The following is a 17,476-nucleotide window of genomic DNA, read 5'->3' as shown; positions in this document are numbered from 1 at the left end:
GCCTGACAAGACGAGGTTGACTATGATCAGTGAATCAAGAAGATGAAGCGTAGGCTCCCAGAAAACACAAAAGGATAGTTGGTTTACGATTGTTAGATCGTGTTAGTATGGTCACTAAAAGAGGTCAGCCTGTGGGGTCTGCAGTGTGCTGATTGAGATCCACGCTGGAGGGTGCTGGGGCATTCATACATTTAGAAAAGATTAAACGAGTGTCCGTAACGACGGTATCAAGCGCCAGATTGTTAAATGACAGCCTGGCGGGGGGTAAAGCTGTTTGGTTCGGGTATTTTTTGTATGCCCTCAATATGGATGCATAGAATGCGCATCTCTAGCATCTTTCGTCTGTTAATTTTGCTCTGATTCCTGCTCGTCATCAAGCGGGAGGTCGATATCAACCACGATAGGGGCGTTGAACTTCCGCCCTCCTGCATGAGGATAGTGAGTTGCCAGGATAGCCGCGTTGATGAAGCATGTTTCACTCCTTGCTGGATCCTTGGGTCCTTCGTTTGCCAGACGGGGGTATGTCTTTCCAGTCAAATCGACGCGATTCATCTTCTTGCTTTCACGAGGAGGTAAAGTGCCAACAGTCGTACTGATTTCACCAAAAGCTCCGGGTGTGGTGTCGTCAACATCCCATATAACTCTCTCATACCCTCTGGCCTCATGAACATGGCCACAGATAGACAACCTGGGTCGAATACTCCACAGGGCCTGGCGCAGGTATTCGCACCCAATGTTGCCGTGGTGAGTAGTCAAATCGAGATGGCTTTTGGCTGGGGTATGGGTAACAACAACATCAGCGTCGGAGGGAATTTGACTCCACCATCTGCGTGCATCTTCCGGGGATTTGGCAGGATATCCAAAAGGCGCGTTCCACCCGAAAATGTTTGTAGGGTGACGAGCTGAACCGAACACCTTGAACATCGTCCTTGGCCCGTTTTTACGCTTAAGACGGATTGTCTTGGACGTGTGATCCAAGTAGGTTATCCCCACAGCAGAGATAAGTTCAAGACACTCATCCGAATTAACGACCTCCTTGCCATGGAAGAATTTCGTGTGGCCCTTGTAGAGCTCCTTATCCAACGGGGCATCATGGTTGCCTTCAAACCCGTCATGTCAGCCAGCTCCATGCCATAAGATTTGCCATATAGACATGTGAGTAGCAGTGACATGTTGGCGGTTGTTAAAAAGGAGCAAGAGAATATATCAACAAACCTGCGATGATGATTTTGACTTCAAAGTCTGCTTCTCTGATCCACTGGGCAGACTTGCGGAACTCTTCTACCGTTCCCTTGTTGGTGATGTCTCCAGCATGTATAAGGACGTCTCCCTTAGGCAACCTGAAAGCTGCTTCGCGTGTCCCGTACCCGTGGGTATCGGATACGCAGACGAATCTTGTTTTAACCATTGTAGCTGATGGTGCTGATCAAAGAGACATGGTATACTGGGGTAGTTGGTTGTAGAAGGTAGAAACAATGTGGTATTTGAAGTAGTAAAGGCCAAAGACCGTCTTTATATCTGTCTTCAGCTCGCATTTAACATTGTGAATCCTGACTCTGTCCAGGCTATGAGTCACGGTGTGGATGAGGCTTGCATGCATCCTCCGCGCTATAGTGACTCAATTTCTCCTGTGGCCACTGGAGATGCCCATTATGGCTTCTCTAGCTGCCGTGAAGCTGTATATACGAGACTCTCATCGGAGGAGAATGTCTTGTCCGTCCTGCTGTATGGAGAGTGGCAGGCGTAGTCAGAAGTCGACGGAAGCAGTCAAGTAGAGCCGCACCTCGCCATCTACTTTCCTCTGCGGTCTTCCAGTCTCTCGGTCTCTTTCCTCGCCTCTTCACCTCTTCACCTCTTCTCTTCCTCTGGCTCTTCTTTTCATTCTCTTCTTTATCATCTCCCAATAATGTCGTTGCAGTGAAGTCGTCGTCGCCGCCGCCGCCGCCGTCGAAGTTTTGTCATGAGGTCCCCCGGCCGCAGCACGTGACCTGCTCTTATTGGGCCACTTAGGGCTGGGACCCCGACGCCGCCCACAAAGAGATTTTCGCTTAAGCGTCGAAACGACAAGAAACTTGAACTTGGTGGTTTTGGAGCGCTCATCAACGACATCACATTCGACAAACTCCAACACAAGGTGTATTCCTCGAGCAGAGCTCCTCTTCTCCCTGGGATATTAGCCTCGTGAACCGGTGATCAGATCAGGATGTCCACCTTCGAGCCAGTGGTGCGTTGCCCTCCCCGTTGCGTCTCGTGGCAGGACGGACGTTTTGGACATTTGATTCCCTATGATATCTCCAACCCTGCAATTCTGGTCGCGGTTTTTACTGATTTTGCGATTGCCTACAGGTCGTCATCGACGGCAAGGGACACCTCCTTGGTCGCCTCGCCAGTACCGTGGCCAAGCAACTTCTCAACGGACAGAAGATCGTCGTTGTCCGATGTGAAGCCCTCAACATCTCCGGCGAATTCTTCCGTGCCAAACGTATGCATGCACCGTTCCCCCCAGCAGATATAGGGAAGAAGAAGAAGTGGAAACGAGGAAAAGAAGACGAGAGCATGGGGAAGAATACATAGAGCCGAAGACGAGGAAGGAATGGTTATGCGAAAGGACGGTGATGGGCTAATTCGACTTGTGTCTTAATAGTGAAGTACCATGCCTACCTCAGAAAGATCACCCGTTTCAACCCAACCCGAGGAGGTAAGATCACGCGCACCCATTCAATGCTGGAGAGGAAGACAAGAGAAACCAGATGTAGTGGTGGAATGAGGGGAGAGAGGATGGTTAGCTAAAACAATGGTTTCCTAGGTCCCTTCCACTTCCGTGCTCCCTCGCGCATCTTTTACAAGACCGTCCGGGGCATGATCCCACACAAGACCGCCCGCGGCGCTGCTGCCATGGAGAGACTGAAGGTCTTTGAGGGCATCCCAGAGCCCTATGACAAGAAGAAGCGTGTCGTCGTTCCCCAAGCTCTCCGTGTCCTCCGCCTCAAGCCCGGCCGCAAATACTGCACAGTCGGCCGACTAAGCCATGAGGTTGGCTGGAAGTACCAGGACGTCGTCGCCAGGTTCGTTAATGCCCTTTGGAGTCTAATACTTAAATTTGGTCTTTCCCCCAGTTGATACTAATATGCTTTGTTCCCGCCTACAGATTGGAAGAGAGGAGAAAAGTCAAGGGCGCTGCATACTACGAGCGCAAGAAGGCCGCCCGGAGACAACTTCTCCAGGCCCAGAGAACCGCCAGTGTGGACAACAAGACCAAGGAGCAGTTGGCTCAGTACGGCTACTAGATACCTTGTCGGGGCTGATGTGGATGGGTTCAATCCAGGATGCACTGTGGGCAATTGACGAGCAACATGTTGTACACGGCGCGCCAGTTGATTTGTACATTTCCAGCTCACTCAAAATACACCCCTTTTACGACTTCAGGGATAATTTGTGACGGAAGTGAAAAGACCATCTTTTTTCTGTGCCCGCCCTTTCTTCCTCTTCCCTTTAAAAACAAAAAGACCACTTTTTTCTTCATTTTAATATGTACACTTCGCGGCGTCGAATTTGGGATTTGAGAAAAAGAGAGGCTACTTATCAAATAGTTAGCTGCTGTTTCTTTTTTTCTTCTTCTCCTTCACTGCTGAGTTACTGCATCGCTCCAATTTTTGCCCCTATGGCAGCCCAGAGAAAACGCCTCCAGACACACACAGCTGCGACTGGGGACATTAAACAAATATAAAGACCCTTTTCCGACGTTTTCATCGTCTCGTCATCATCATCGTCGTCTTCGTCGTCTTCTTCTTCTTCTTCCTAGTTATCAACGCCGACCTAGCTCCGCCTTTGCCGCGGCCAGTCGGAAGTTCCTCGGCAATAGGCAGAGGCGGCTCCATCGCATGAGAGACGCCGAGCAGCGGCAAGAAGCTGAAGACGCAACTCGCCTTGCGGCCGGCAGGGACACGGGAATATATAAAGGGTCCCTGGCTGCTCCCGATTCTCCCCTCTCTACCCCGTCTTGCATTTCTTGCTTTGCCTCCTTGTCCTTCTCTCCTGACTCCCCCCCCCATCTCCATCCACCATGTCTGGCGCAAAGGCCAGGCTTGAGAGCGTCTCTGCGCAGCTCCAGCCGCAGCAGAGAGACGCTGCTTCACTCAGCAGGAACCGACATACCCTCTCGCCGACCTTCTTCCTGCCTCGCGCAGCTGCAATCGAGCCAGATGTACGTTTTTGACAATCCCCTTTATGCAGAGCATTGTTCTTTGTTGGCAGCGTGGAGGGGCTGGCGCGGCTAAAGACATGGTCTGGTCCATATATATATCTAGGCCGAAGCCATATACCACGTTACGGCGAACAACAAGGTCGTCCGGAAGACATACCAGCAGTTTTCAGACAGGGCGAGGGGACTTGCATACTACATCAAGAAGCGTGGGTACAGGCGAGTGGGGATACTGGCCCCGAACACGCCTGGGTTCCTCGAGTCGATATTCGGCATCGCTGCAGCCGGCGCAGTCAACGTCGGTAAGCTCTTCCGAATACGCGGTGTGTGAAGTGGACGACGAGGTCGGGGGACGCTGGGAGAGATGCGGGCTAACCGGAGAGAACAACTGTCTGATTGTAGCTATCAACTACCGTCTAAAGGCAGAGGACATTGCATACATCTTCACGCACGCCGACGTTGACTCCATCATCGTCGACAAGGAGTTTGTGCACTTGCTGGATGAGTTTCGCAAGAGCAGCCCCCATATACCCTTGATAGTCGACACAGACACCGACGCGGACGAAGGGGAGCTAAGCGGAGACCTTGACGCCGCCATCCTCGAAGGGCTGAAGCATGACGAGCAGCAAGGGGCCCCCGGATGGGATGGGTTAGAGGCTCAGGCGGCGGATGAGGAGTCGCTAATTGCGCTTGCATACACCAGTGGAACGACGGCAAGGCCAAAGGGGGTGGAATATATCCATCGAGGGTGCTATCTTGCTGCGCTCGGGAACATCATCGAGTCGGGATTGAACTTCCAGCAAGGAAGATGCGGCTACCTGTGGATTTTGCCTATGTTCCATGCCATGGGTATGCTATTCACCAGCTGCACCTGCTTTCTACTGAAACTACTTTTAACTACCGAAGGAATGTTGTGCTAACAGTAGACGGTCAACAGGATGGACGTTTCCCTGGTCTATCACTGCGGTCAGGGGGACTCACTACTGTCTTCGCAAGATAGACTATCCTGAGATATGGCGGATGTTGAAGCAAGAGAACATCACTCACTTCAACGCCGCTCCCACGGTCAACACTCTGCTATGCGCCGCAAAGGAGGCAGAGAGACTGTCACGGCCGGTCAGAGTTACCGTGGCTGCCAGTCCGCCCACTGCCCATCTCTTTGAGCAGATGACCAGCGTCAACCTTCATCCGGTCCATGTCTACGGCCTCACAGAAACCTATGGCCCCATCACAAAGGCGTATCATATGCCGTTGTGGGACACAATCCCACTCAAGGAGAAGTACAAGAGGATGGCCAGACAGGGCCACGGCTTTCTAACCAGCCTGCCTGTCCGGGTTATCAAGACTGATGTTCCTGAGGGCACCATCATCGACGTCCGCAAGGACGGCCAGGAGATTGGAGAGATCGTGTTCACGGGCAACATCTGTGCCAGAGGCTATTACAAGGATGCAGCAGCCACCGACAAGCTCTTTGCCGGCGGTGTCCTGCACTCTGGTGACTTGGCTGTGTGGCATCCAGACGGAGCCATCCAGATCCTCGACCGGGCAAAGGACATTATTATCAGCGGTAGGCTTAAAACCTCCTCCTCCTAGAGTTAAAGTACAGAGAGTCCCCCTGCTAACGTTGAAATGGATTACAGGAGGAGAGAATATATCCTCTGTCGCTCTCGAAGCGATGCTGGCCACGCATCCAGACATCCTCGAAGCCGGCGTCGTAGCCGTCTCGGACACCCACTGGGGCGAGAGACCCAAGGCCTACGTTACCATCCAGGCCGACAAGCAGGTCACCGGCCCTGACATCATCGCCTGGGCCAAAAACTCCAGCGGCATCAGTCGATTTATGGTGCCGCGGGAGGTCGAGATCGTCCCGGAGCTGCCAAAGACCAGCACCGGCAAGATCAAGAAGAATGTGCTGCGCGAATGGGCCAAGGGCGCCTCGCAAGCTTCATAGGCTTCTTTTCTTTTTCTTTTTCTATTCTTCTTCTTCTATCCTTTGTGTCTTGGGCGCTTCTTGTATCTTGTCGCTATCTAGCAGTAGACTCGCTGGCGATTTCTCACCTAGACCTGCCTGTAGCCAGCGACTTCACCAAATCAACATTCACCGGAGACCTAACTAGCGGTCATCCACCTGAACAACATCTCTTCTTCTATCATTCTGTAAACTATCACTATCAGCATCAGCATCAGCATCACCGGCGTCTCGTCCCAGTCACTCAGCCCGACGCGTGACAAGGAAAAACCTCGAGCAAAACCTCCGACGGCGCCTGCGACACCAGCCAAACTTGCTTTTCTTCCTGCTCTCACCAACGCCGTCGCTGCATCACCTTCTGCCGCAGCCGAGAGGAAGCCCGCTCGTCTTCACTGCCCTGCTCTTTGCATTCACCGACTGCTGTCTGTCGCCTCTACTGCCTCCCGGTCGTCTGCTTCTCCTGCGCGGCCCCGTCCGCCTGCTTATCAATCCCAGCTCCCGCTGCCCCTCCTGGCGAATCCAGCTGGCTTGGCCTCTCGATGCGCCGTTGGAAACGAAGCTCGCGAACCAGCCTGCACGAATATCACCCAGCCCAGCCCCTGCCCGACTGAAAAGGAACGAAGTCAAGAGAGGGAGACCAGAGCCGTGACGACCTCTCGCCGCCGCTGTCGCCGCCGTCCCTGCTGCTCCTACCGCTGAGAGACCCCCGTCCACAGCCGCTCCTATCGCTTGACGCCCTATCACTAATTAAACGCCCTCGAAGGTTGGCCCGGCGCCTACTTCCCCCATGCTTAACGACCCCGTGGGATTCACTTCGCCAGCCAACTTCACATCCTGATCCCGTTTGATACTCCAAGAAAGGACGATAAAGGGAGGTGAGACGTGCTAGAAAGGGCCAGCACCCTCACCTCACTTTCGACGAGATAAATCACCTCACTTCGAAGCCATCGTGTGATACACTACGTACGACCAAACGGCCACAACATCAACAGCAACAACAACAACAACAACAGCGTCATCAACACCCGCGGACGAAAAGCTCATCCATCCTACGATACTACGGTACCTTGCGTCTCCCTGATTCCGACTACCTGCCCGAGGAATACTGTTTTCCATTGAAACGAACATTCTGATCGGCTCATCCCGTTTCAGCTATCATTATGGCCTGCCGCTCGCGTCCTCGAGACTCGGGGGGCGATTCTTCCTCCTCCACTTCGCCAGAGAGAGCCATAGACGAGGATAACGACTTCTTCATGCTCGAAGCAAACGACTCGCAGTCATCAATAGGCGTTGGGAATTTCCGAGATCTCCGCGTGGACTCCAGGCGTGGTCAGGATATGCCGCTGCCACCGATATATCGACTGCCTCCAGAGATCCTCATTGCTATCTTCTCAAAGCTCTCGTCTCCAGTAGACCTTCTGAACTGCATGAAGGTCTCGTCGTGTTGGTCGATGAACTGCGTGGGCATTCTATGGCACAGGCCACTCTGCAATACATGGGACAACCTGCTCAAGGTAGCACATGCAATCTCGGATGAAGAAAGCTACTTCCCATACTACGACCTGGTCAAGCGCCTGAATCTCACCACCCTGAAGAGCAAAGTCAACGACGGAACCGTCTTTTCATTTGTCAAGTGCAAACGGATCGAGAGGCTGACCCTGACCGGCTGCAAGAACGTCACTGATAAGGGAATTTCAGATCTAGTGGAGGGGAACAGGCAGCTCCAGGCACTGGACGTCTCTGACCTCGAATCCCTAACCGACCATTCTTTGAACGTTGTTGCAGCCAACTGCTCCAGGCTGCAGGGCCTCAATATCACCAACTGCATTAACATTACAGATGACTCTCTCGTCCAACTTGCACAAAACTGCCGCCAGCTCAAACGGGTATGCAAAATAACTTCTTACTAATGTCTCCTTTCCTAAATTACCATGTTAACTAGCATATGCTGACCTGTTCTATTTTTAGCTGAAATTGAATGGTGTAGCTCAGCTTACGGACAGGTCTATCCTGGCGTTTGCTAATAACTGCCCTTCGATGCTCGAGATCGATCTCCACGGATGTCGACATATCACCAACGCCTCGGTAACCGCACTCCTTTCTACCCTGCGAAGCCTCCGAGAATTGCGTCTAGCCCATTGTATACAAATAAGCGATGAAGCTTTCCTCAGACTTCCTCCAAATTTGGTATTCGACTGCCTTCGGATTCTAGACCTCACTGCCTGTGAGAGAGTCAAAGATGACGCAGTCGAGAAGATCATTGATTCTGCACCAAGGCTGAGAAACCTCGTACTTGGAAAGTGCAAGTTCATTACGGACCGAGCTGTTTATGCCATCTGCAGACTGGGGAAGAACATCCACTACATTCACCTAGGCCATTGCTCTAATATCACCGACCAAGCCGTCACTCAAATGGTGAAATCCTGCAACCGAATCCGGTACATTGATTTGGCATGCTGCAACCGCCTCACCGACGCAAGCGTTGAGCAACTGGCAACACTACCAAAATTACGAAGAATAGGCCTGGTCAAATGCCAGGCTATCACTGATCGAAGCATACTAGCACTGGCAAAGCCCAGATTCCCACAGCATCCCTTAGTCAGTGGCCTTGAAAGGGTGCATCTGAGTTATTGTGTCAATTTGACTGTAGAGGTACGTACATCCACGTCAATCTGAGAACAAATCCTCATACTAACTGTTATCGAATCCCAGGGCATACACTCTCTTCTGAATTACTGTCGCCGACTGACTCATCTGAGTTTAACCGGTGTCCATGCATTTTTGAGAAATGACTTGACCAAGTTTTGCCGGGCTGCCCCAGAGGAGTTCACTCCTCTTCAAAGAGAGGTCTTCTGCGTTTTTAGCGGCGATGGAGTCGGACAACTACGAGAATACCTCAACCATTCTGCTCTTCGAGAACGGTCTGGAACAGCAGTAACCATGTATGATGACGACGAGTCTCCCGACGAAGTTGACAGCCAGCCATCAGTATCTGGCCTTTTGAATGCTGCCGCTATCAATGATGGAGATGACCACCCAATTGCTGTGCCACAACACTAGAACGGCAGACACACACACACACAAGTCAGGTATCACGCCATACAAATATACCCTCCCATGATCCAGCGATTACCAACGCGCTATTCCGCCCGCATGCTATATTGAAGCAACTTACAATACCCAATTTACCGTTGAAGCTACATCCATCGATTGCAGTCTCTACTTTTCGGCATAGGTTTAGGCGCACCAGGCGTTCTCACGGGAATGAAAACGGTAAACATGATATCGGCCTGGGCGTTTCGACCTTTTCGCCTTCGGAATTGTACCCCCGGCCTGGAGCAGGTTTCTTTTTTCTCCCCTTATATCCCCCCACCATTGCGTCTCTCTTTCAGTCCCTTTCCTTTATCAATACCCCCCACTCCCTTTATTCTCTCTCTTTTTTTTTCATTTTCGATTTTGTTTCATTAGCTTTCTTTGCTGCTTTTCTATCTGGTTTGCCCCTGGTGGGAAAGGAACTGGTGCTTTTACCAGAACGCATAGAGTTACGACTGCATAGCGACGCACGGTGGTTAGTGCTAGCAACTGCCCCGAGAATGAGGTTACGAGGCCGCTTCTTTTTTTTCCCCTTTCTTTCTATCTTTACCTTGTTGTTTTCTTACCCTCCCCGGTAGACAGCGCTATGCATGGGCCGATAATATCTCAACGTACCTAGCTACCTACCCCATTGCAGAATAGAAATCAAACACTATTATCCCCATTTTCCTAAAGAAAACTGCATACCAAGAAGTATGTTGAATTTGTAGGTCCTCGAGGACTTGTATATTATTCTTGTAAGTAAATAAGTAAAATAAACTTGCCTAAAACGAACAATCGAATATCATCACATCGAAATCACGTTGAAAATACCGGAAAGAGGGCCTTGCTGAGACAGTTGCCCAAAGAAAAAGAAACGCAGTAGCAAAGATAGAATAACTGCATCTGTTACAAACGTGGAAGAAAAACATGGTTGCAGATTGCGTGGGGTTGGGCAATACTATAGCTTGAATGAATAACTTCCTTCAACGAGACCATCCCTCAGCTTCGTAATTGCAACCCACCAAGGGGCAAACTTGCGAGCCAAATCCAACTCAGGTATGACATGAAGATCATTGTCATCGCTCCACAAACACATCACCTTGCCTGTGCGTTCAGAATTCTTCTTAGTCCACTCCACATCAACTGTCCAGGTGTTCTCCCAGTTTCGACTCCAGAGCCGAATTTCAGAAACACCTTTTGGCCCGGTGTGGGGTAGACGCTTGTCAACAACAGAGCCTTGCACATGGAAGTCAGCAATGGGGCTGTCGAAGAGGAGTTTGCATGCCCTGGTATTCTTGCCAGAGACCTCAAAGCGAGTGATTTTGTCATCTTTAGTTTTAGAGATATTGTAGCTGACCCAATCCTTGTAGGGGCCTTCTGCTACTTTTGGCTTGAGCCCAGGCCAGGAACATTTGGTTCTGCCTCCGTAGCCATGGGAGGTACAGGAGATCTTCCCGTCTTGTACGGATGGGATGGCGTGAACAGCATCATGGATATATGGTTCTACGCCAACAAGAGACGCTTGGTTGTTCCCGGTGGCTAGGTCCATTTCCTGGACGAATGCAAGTTTCAGTCTGTTGCTGTGAGAGAATGGGAACGCTGTTAGGTTGTACACCAGGGTTCCAATGAGGATGAACAACAGGAATGTTGGGATATGATAGGTGAATCGATGGATGAAAGGGAAAAGTGGTAAGAGGATCAGAACAGATAAGACGGCGATACCGATGTATATGACGAGCTGTGAACCTCCATCGGCACCGATTTGGTATGTTGCAGATGTTAGGAAAAGTCCCAGCTGGCCAAGAAGAATAATGACAATAGGTGCAACGAGAAGGAATTGCAATATCCAAGCCGATGACATCAGGTAGATACTCCATTTTTGTTCTAGTCGGTGGTCCTTAGGGTGTAACGAATTGTTGCCCTGGTTGGATATATTGCTCTCCTGGCTGCCTCTAGCACTGGCATAATTAGCAAATGTAGTTCTCTGCTGTCCCCGAAGGAGAGACGTGGATTCTGTAGGCTCCTCGTCCTCAACATCTTCTGGGTTAAAATCTCGGCCTGCCGCACTGCTGCTGGATGGAAGTTCATCTGCAGATGGAGCGAGAAAGTGACTGTCAGAACTAGGCGTTCGATCAGAAAGGCGGCCCTGCCGACGAGCATAATCCTGTGTTTTTGGCAGACCAAAAAGTTCCAAATATGAGATCCACGTTGCAACAGCTACTCCGGCAAAGTAGAATACAATAAAGTAGCTACTTGCTATGCCGTGCTGTTTCTGATAAACGGTGGCTATCACAAGGAAAACCCACATAATGCCAAACATCCAAGAAAATGAATATGCTCTGTGTAGCGCGGATGGTCTGGCAAAGTCTGCAACACAGGAAATAAACCATGCAAAGAACATGCAAGTGGACAACATCATACTCCAAACTGCATACGGGCTGCTGTATATAATAAAAGGATTGACCTTCATTATTAGGAATGCCAGAGCAATGGTTAGAGCAGTGCTAATACCAAGGATCAGGGGGAAACGGAACATCCCTCGTAAGCCATAGAGCGATACTTGACCACCTGATTCCGATATGTACGTATACATGGAGAACATGTACATTTTGTCAACTGCGAAGAGTGCAACAGACGTAATGATGAGTAGAAGAGGGGCGACGACCAAGAGGGCCACCGAGTGCCCAAAGAGAGTATTGAGCTGGAAGACTGCAAAGGACGAACCAAAGAAGTCAAACCAAACCCCCAAGGTACCGATGCCGTTGTTGAGTTTCCCACCATCTCCGCTATCACCGTCGAAAGCATCTCCGGTGTAACTGACCAACCCTTCAGTGGTTGTAATGGCCGCTGAAAGCATGTGCCAAACAGAATCAATACTAGTATGCCTGGCATCATCTTGGTCAGTGTGATATCGGCTTCTGGGCTCCATGAATGCAACATCGAGCCCACGCATGCCAAAGACGCCATCAAAGACGTGGTAATCGGTTTCACTGCGGATAAATTTCAGTTTGAAAGCGTCTCTCGCAAGGACTGTGCCAAAGGGATGTTCCGATTTTCCATAGAATCTCGTAACCTCTGTGTCTGTGCTACGGAACAGGACAGCGCGGCCTCCTGCACCGGCACCTTCGAGATTCAGAAACGTATGCGTGAATTTAGACATTGGGTGCTGGCTGTATGCATACGCGCCATTCAGGAAATCCTCCTCTCCATTGTTGAACAGCAGCACCAGGCCCTTCCGAGGATAGTGTCCTGGTGTAGTGAAATATTTGAGTAATTGCAATGTCGTAATCACACCAACTCCGTTATCCGTCGCTCCGTAGCCGGTAGAAACGCTATCATAGTGTGCATTTACAAGCACTCCACCTTTTCCTGACGGTTCACCATCGGGAGATTTCCACCATTCCCCCGGCTCGTCTTCTGTGCCGCGAATGTAGACCACAATATTTCTGCTTTCAAAGTATACGCCGGTAATGGCTGTAGCGGCAACGCCAGCGCTGGAAAACGTTAGATTTGTTTGGTTATCATCGAAAACAAAGACTTCTGGGCCCGATTGGGATTCTGAGCGAGCCGAGGTTGCAGAGATAGCATGGATACGCTTAAGGAGCCACTGGTGCACTTCATCGTTTGAGTGGCTGTTGTAAGGGTGATACTGCCGAGTCAGGTGTTGGAGATCGTGCCAGGCTTCCTCTAGATCTACGCCTGCAGGGCTTTCCTTTGGCGCGGGAGGAACCAGATGGTGGACAACGATGATTGGGATTATCAGGGCGAGGTACACCAACGAGGAGAGTATCGTCACCGGCCAGGGGGTGAAAGCTATCGGGTTGAATCCGCGTCGCGAGGAAACCATGGTGGCGAGCTAGATGCTGTTGTTCGTTTGAGCAAAGGTTAGCATCCAGCAATCATTGGACAGCAGTATCCCTCCGCCCATTTCCAGCTCCGACAAGGAGTCAGGGTGAAGTTCGTGAAGTCGAAGTTCGCGATGTCTCAAAATTGCAGCCGCGCATAAAAGCAAGCAGGACGGGAAGGGCGGGGACCGGCTTAGTCATCGCATAGCTTCCGCCGCAGCTTCAACAAAGTAACTTTTTCTTAAGGCATTTAGCCTTTTCGATAGAACGAACAGACAGCAAATATATTCATTCAGGAACGCGTTATTATTAGATACAAGAAGAAGAAAGATAAGCAGTGATGTGACATAATCTATATACAGTTTCCATCAGGTGGAAGGAGTGTAATGTCCGTTTCTATCTCGTTGTTCGTCGTAAATCGTGCATGAAGCCGGAGATCTGCCTGGCAGACAACGTGTAAGATGTAAATGCGAAGTCCTTTCCCGGCTCATGTCACACAAAAAGCCATACTTCGAGGGCAGGCGGCTATTATACGAGGTACTGCTGCCTTAAATAGACATTCGAGTACTTTGCGCACAGGGAAGTGCAAGAGCCTTATTCCTCAGCCACACGCATCGGCCAGCTTCTGGTCCCCCCGGATAGTTGAGCTGATATATACAACCTCGCATCCTTCAGGAGCTCGTTTGACGTTCCTTTTCCACCGTGTGATAAGCCGGGTCCGGGGTTTCAGAATCCTTTGGGATCTCATCTTCTTCAGCCTGGGCAACAGGAAAGGGTGGTGTGTTGTGGATAGGCTGTGACTGCAACAGCGAAATCCTCTTTCCTTTTAACTCGGCCATTTGGGAAGGTTATTGGGTGATATAACCTGGGAGGGTGTGGCATGTGTAACATCAACTGGTGTCGGTACTGGAACCCCGTTGGAGGTGCATGGAGCAATATGTGTCGTAGCCAAACTGCCGCTGCTCGACGGCGCCACGTCTGCTTTTCCGCAAAATTGCAGATCCGAAGTAATTGGCAGAGTGTCTGGGAATGACCACGGCGGCCTGGGAGGACTGTTGATGCATTGAGGTGGCCGAGTAATGTCTGTTGTTATCTGCGTTGGGTCCACAAAATCTGGGTAGCCATTTGATCCGCTGAAAAACTCCGGGTTCCAGGAGTGTATGTTGACCAAGTGGACAAGCTTGCCCAAAACAGCAAATTCAAGCTTCAGCTTAACACTGTATATCAAGGCCTTGATTGTTGTTTCGATAACATATAGGTTGGCATAAGCCGTGCCCAGGAGTGCGAGATCCATGATAATGAAGATAAGATTGATACCGAGAAGCTGATACATAATCTTCCGGTTTCCATGCTTGGGTGCTATCCGTAGCATCTTCATCGTTTCCAATATATAGAGGGTAGAGAGGATGACCTCTTGAATAAAAAAGCCGGTCATCTGTATCTTTTCCATAATTTTGTATGCTGGTACAAAACTCTTTTGGTGACTCGAGTTCGAACCAAATGTAAGGATGGTTGTAGGTAAGTGTAAGATGAAAATATTGCAAATTATCATCCATAAAACGCGGCGTAGGATCTTTTGGTCGCGAATAACGAGGTGAAGCCGGGAGTAGAGGACAAAGGACTGGCCAGTAACCATGGTCCACCAGCCAACTGTAAGAAAAACAAGAGACAGCCAGACATTGTCCATCAAGTTGTAGAGCTTTAGCAGGAAACCGAGTGCATATGGCATGACGCCAACAGTCGCTGATATCAAGAGGCTCCAGAAGTAAAGGCCTCTATAATGGCTGAACGTGACAAAGGCCAGAACGCATAGTTCCAGTGCATTGTACCAGGAGATTCCAATAAACACCCCAATTACTATCTTGATTGCGAAATTAGCCCCCCTGTAGGCTCCGGTCAGCCCATCATCTTCCGACATGATCGTGGTGTCTTGCCGGAAGGGAGTGTCATAAAACACAGAACGAAGACTGCATTGAGTTTCGATGACGACAACGGCATCAACAGTCCGGTTGTAAGAATTCTTTGCACACAGGCAAGCAGGCCGTCAAGTAAGTCCGTCAATGGGCTGTCCAGAATCATTTATATTGAGAAAACGGTCGAGACGTAGCGGACCGTCATGTGGGGCAAACAGTGAGCCAGTACCGTATACGAGGCAAAGCTTGGGCGATTTCATCTGGGTTGTACGGTACGACAAAGGCGAGATGGAAATTCACATATGATCCAAAGGTCTGGCATGTCTTTTAAGGTGCCTTCACGAAACTCAGCCTTGCTACGTATTCAGCCCCAGAGATGCCGTATATATTATATATATAGTCGAAGCCTGGCTGACATGCATGCCTAAAAGATCGGCACATATGGGCGCCTGGCTCCTTATTATTCCCGGAAGCGTATAGTTCCAATTCTGCGATCTTCTTTTCGTGGTCCTGTTAAACTCCATCAGTAACAGCACATGATTGTAAGTGCCGGGAATGGCTACTGCTTACATTCCGTTAAGGAGGCGGAAGTGCTTTTTTCTTTTGCCTATTTGCACGCTTTGCCATCTTGACGGGCTGTGACGATTGGCCCGTCCAGTTCTCGGATGATCAAACCACAAAATGCTTCCCCACATCGCGGTGCGCCCACGACTCGGGTTCTGTGTCAATCAGATCCGTGGTTAAAGGAGCATGCTATGGCGGTGGACAACGGGGCATTTCACTATTTTTGGATGTTTTCACCTGGCCTTGGCAGATTCCCATGGTTAAAAGGGGCGTCATTTGGTTGTATCTGTACACCAGCTGCCATGCGTTGTGTCCCTGGCTTTCAATGCGCATGTTTGGTTTAATACGTGCAGTTCCAGGGTGGCCAGGATGAGGAAGGAGAAAACCAGGAAGAGAAGTGTGGGAAAATTATCCATTTGGTCCTGTTCTGTTAATTGACACTCGGATCCCCCAGACGGGAAGCAGATAAACCCCATAACTCCTGACTCCATAAATCCGTAGGTTACTATACCCTTCTAACCCTGGCCTAGTATTAAAACGCCAGCCCTAGAATAGAGGGAAAAAAAAGGGCTATAGTTGTTGGGCATCGCCGCCGGTCGCTTTAACAACCCGTATCACCTCCTTTTTGCACTCGGGCATTGCACTAGCCATCTCCCGTGCAAGAGTGTCTCTGAAAGAAGAGAAAGCTTCAGCTTTTCCTTTTAAATCCTGGTTTCCTTTTTGAACCAACTCAACGAATTCTCGCGTGTATATATCTGGGTTACGCGCTGCATCTACGTAGTCAACGATCTCTGGCGGTAGCTGGATGGTGTGCAGTGGCGGATCCGCTTGTGGCAGCGCAGGGTTGGAGTTGGGTTGTTTTGATGCAGCATCTCCATGGGCTGGATCCAGGGTAGTATGATCAGATAGTGTTTTAAGGGATATGGTAAGAGACTTTCTAAACATGTGGACATATATCAGTAAACCGATAACAAAATAATCCATGGAATACAGTATGCAGATATGAACGGGTAACTGACAGCTTCCTAACGAGCTCATGCTGTGTTTCTGGCCCGAGATATCCATGGACCGCCGACTGAATCTCAAAGAAGTTTTGAATTACGTCTTTCAGGTCGTCTGCAGCAGTGGTTAGTCCGTATCAGGTTTCAGAAGACATATCGGACTCGCGATGGATACATACTGTCAACGACACTGAGCGTGACCTCGCTAGACATGATTAGCTGTCTTATCCCGCCGGATGTTGCGTATTAAGATCCAAAAGACTTCCAATCCTGTCTAGAACTCGCAGACGAGATTATGTAAGTGATCACGTGATGTTATGTGGTTATGTAATACATCTACACCAATGAGAAGTCGCGCTGTGAAGCCGCATCCGGATGGAGAGAATCCTCCAAGCTCTGGATTTGGTTATCATTATTATATTGTATTATTCTATAGCCAGGGAGTAGCTGTGAAAACAGTAATACGTTATTGTTGGGGTAGGGGGAAAGCGTGGGATATTTCTTCGTACTGGTGGTAACTAATGAGACATTATTGATTATCATATTGTAAAATAGGCCATAACTAACAATTCGCGTATCACATCTACATAAAAAGCATCCATCCCCAAGAGACATACGAATCCACGATGGACGTATGCCTTGGAAAAACCCCTATAATATCGCTGCTGTTCCACTAGAGGAAGCGGGGAGTACTGAATATTCGCCCACCCTCTTTGCCTCCCCCAATATCAATCCCTAACAGGAAACACCAAACAATTCAGATTTCCTTTACCTTTACACAACCCCCATGTCCCTTAGCCTCACTCATAACCTTTGAGGTGTCATTAAAAAGCAGCAGAAAAAAGAAAGGGAAAATAAGGAAAAGAAAAAAGAAATCCTCGTAAGACATAGAAAAAGCACTAAACCTT

General features: G+C 49.8%; 8 protein-coding genes across 8 annotated transcripts; 4 read left to right on the top strand and 4 right to left on the bottom strand.

Moving 5' to 3' along the window:
- Positions 1 to 345: 345 nt before the first annotated feature.
- Positions 346 to 1,408, bottom strand: ARB_05559 (Ser/Thr protein phosphatase family protein; the record flags this gene model as incomplete). Its single annotated transcript, XM_003016116.1, has 2 exons — positions 346 to 1,100; positions 1,216 to 1,408. The coding sequence occupies 2 exons, from the start codon at positions 1,406 to 1,408 to the stop codon at positions 346 to 348; spliced, it is 948 nt and encodes a 315-aa protein (XP_003016162.1).
- Positions 1,409 to 2,203: 795 nt separating this feature from the next.
- ARB_05558 (uncharacterized protein) lies at positions 2,204 to 2,574 on the top strand (the record flags this gene model as incomplete). Its single annotated transcript, XM_003016115.1, has 2 exons — positions 2,204 to 2,224; positions 2,347 to 2,574. The coding sequence occupies 2 exons, from the start codon at positions 2,204 to 2,206 to the stop codon at positions 2,572 to 2,574; spliced, it is 249 nt and encodes an 82-aa protein (XP_003016161.1).
- Positions 2,575 to 2,859: 285 nt separating this feature from the next.
- Positions 2,860 to 3,287, top strand: ARB_05557 (uncharacterized protein; the record flags this gene model as incomplete). The annotated part of the gene is made up of 2 exons (XM_003016114.1): positions 2,860 to 3,065; positions 3,149 to 3,287. 2 exons carry the CDS (start codon positions 2,860 to 2,862, stop codon positions 3,285 to 3,287), a joined length of 345 nt encoding a protein of 114 aa, XP_003016160.1.
- A 776-nt stretch (positions 3,288 to 4,063) lies between these two features.
- ARB_05556 (uncharacterized protein) lies at positions 4,064 to 6,152 on the top strand (the record flags this gene model as incomplete). The annotated part of the gene is made up of 5 exons (XM_003016113.1): positions 4,064 to 4,204; positions 4,308 to 4,503; positions 4,604 to 5,050; positions 5,202 to 5,768; positions 5,842 to 6,152. The coding sequence occupies 5 exons, from the start codon at positions 4,064 to 4,066 to the stop codon at positions 6,150 to 6,152; spliced, it is 1,662 nt and encodes a 553-aa protein (XP_003016159.1).
- Positions 6,153 to 7,330: 1,178 nt separating this feature from the next.
- Positions 7,331 to 9,230, top strand: ARB_05555 (uncharacterized protein; the record flags this gene model as incomplete). The annotated part of the gene is made up of 3 exons (XM_003016112.1): positions 7,331 to 8,056; positions 8,139 to 8,822; positions 8,883 to 9,230. 3 exons carry the CDS (start codon positions 7,331 to 7,333, stop codon positions 9,228 to 9,230), a joined length of 1,758 nt encoding a protein of 585 aa, XP_003016158.1.
- A 973-nt stretch (positions 9,231 to 10,203) lies between these two features.
- ARB_05554 (uncharacterized protein) lies at positions 10,204 to 13,092 on the bottom strand (the record flags this gene model as incomplete). The annotated part of the gene is made up of 1 exon (XM_003016111.1): positions 10,204 to 13,092. One exon carries the CDS (start codon positions 13,090 to 13,092, stop codon positions 10,204 to 10,206), a length of 2,889 nt encoding a protein of 962 aa, XP_003016157.1.
- An 824-nt stretch (positions 13,093 to 13,916) lies between these two features.
- ARB_05553 (uncharacterized protein) lies at positions 13,917 to 15,008 on the bottom strand (the record flags this gene model as incomplete). The annotated part of the gene is made up of 1 exon (XM_003016110.1): positions 13,917 to 15,008. The coding sequence occupies one exon, from the start codon at positions 15,006 to 15,008 to the stop codon at positions 13,917 to 13,919; it is 1,092 nt and encodes a 363-aa protein (XP_003016156.1).
- Positions 15,009 to 16,137: 1,129 nt separating this feature from the next.
- ARB_05552 (uncharacterized protein) lies at positions 16,138 to 16,551 on the bottom strand (the record flags this gene model as incomplete). The annotated part of the gene is made up of 1 exon (XM_003016109.1): positions 16,138 to 16,551. One exon carries the CDS (start codon positions 16,549 to 16,551, stop codon positions 16,138 to 16,140), a length of 414 nt encoding a protein of 137 aa, XP_003016155.1.
- Between the last annotated feature and the right edge of the window lie 925 nt (positions 16,552 to 17,476).

The sequence above is a fragment of the Trichophyton benhamiae genome, assembly GCF_000151125.1.
Source record: "Trichophyton benhamiae CBS 112371 chromosome Unknown contig01145.0, whole genome shotgun sequence".
NCBI lineage: Eukaryota > Fungi > Ascomycota > Eurotiomycetes > Onygenales > Arthrodermataceae > Trichophyton > Trichophyton benhamiae.
This window is presented reverse-complemented; position numbering and strand designations above follow the sequence as displayed.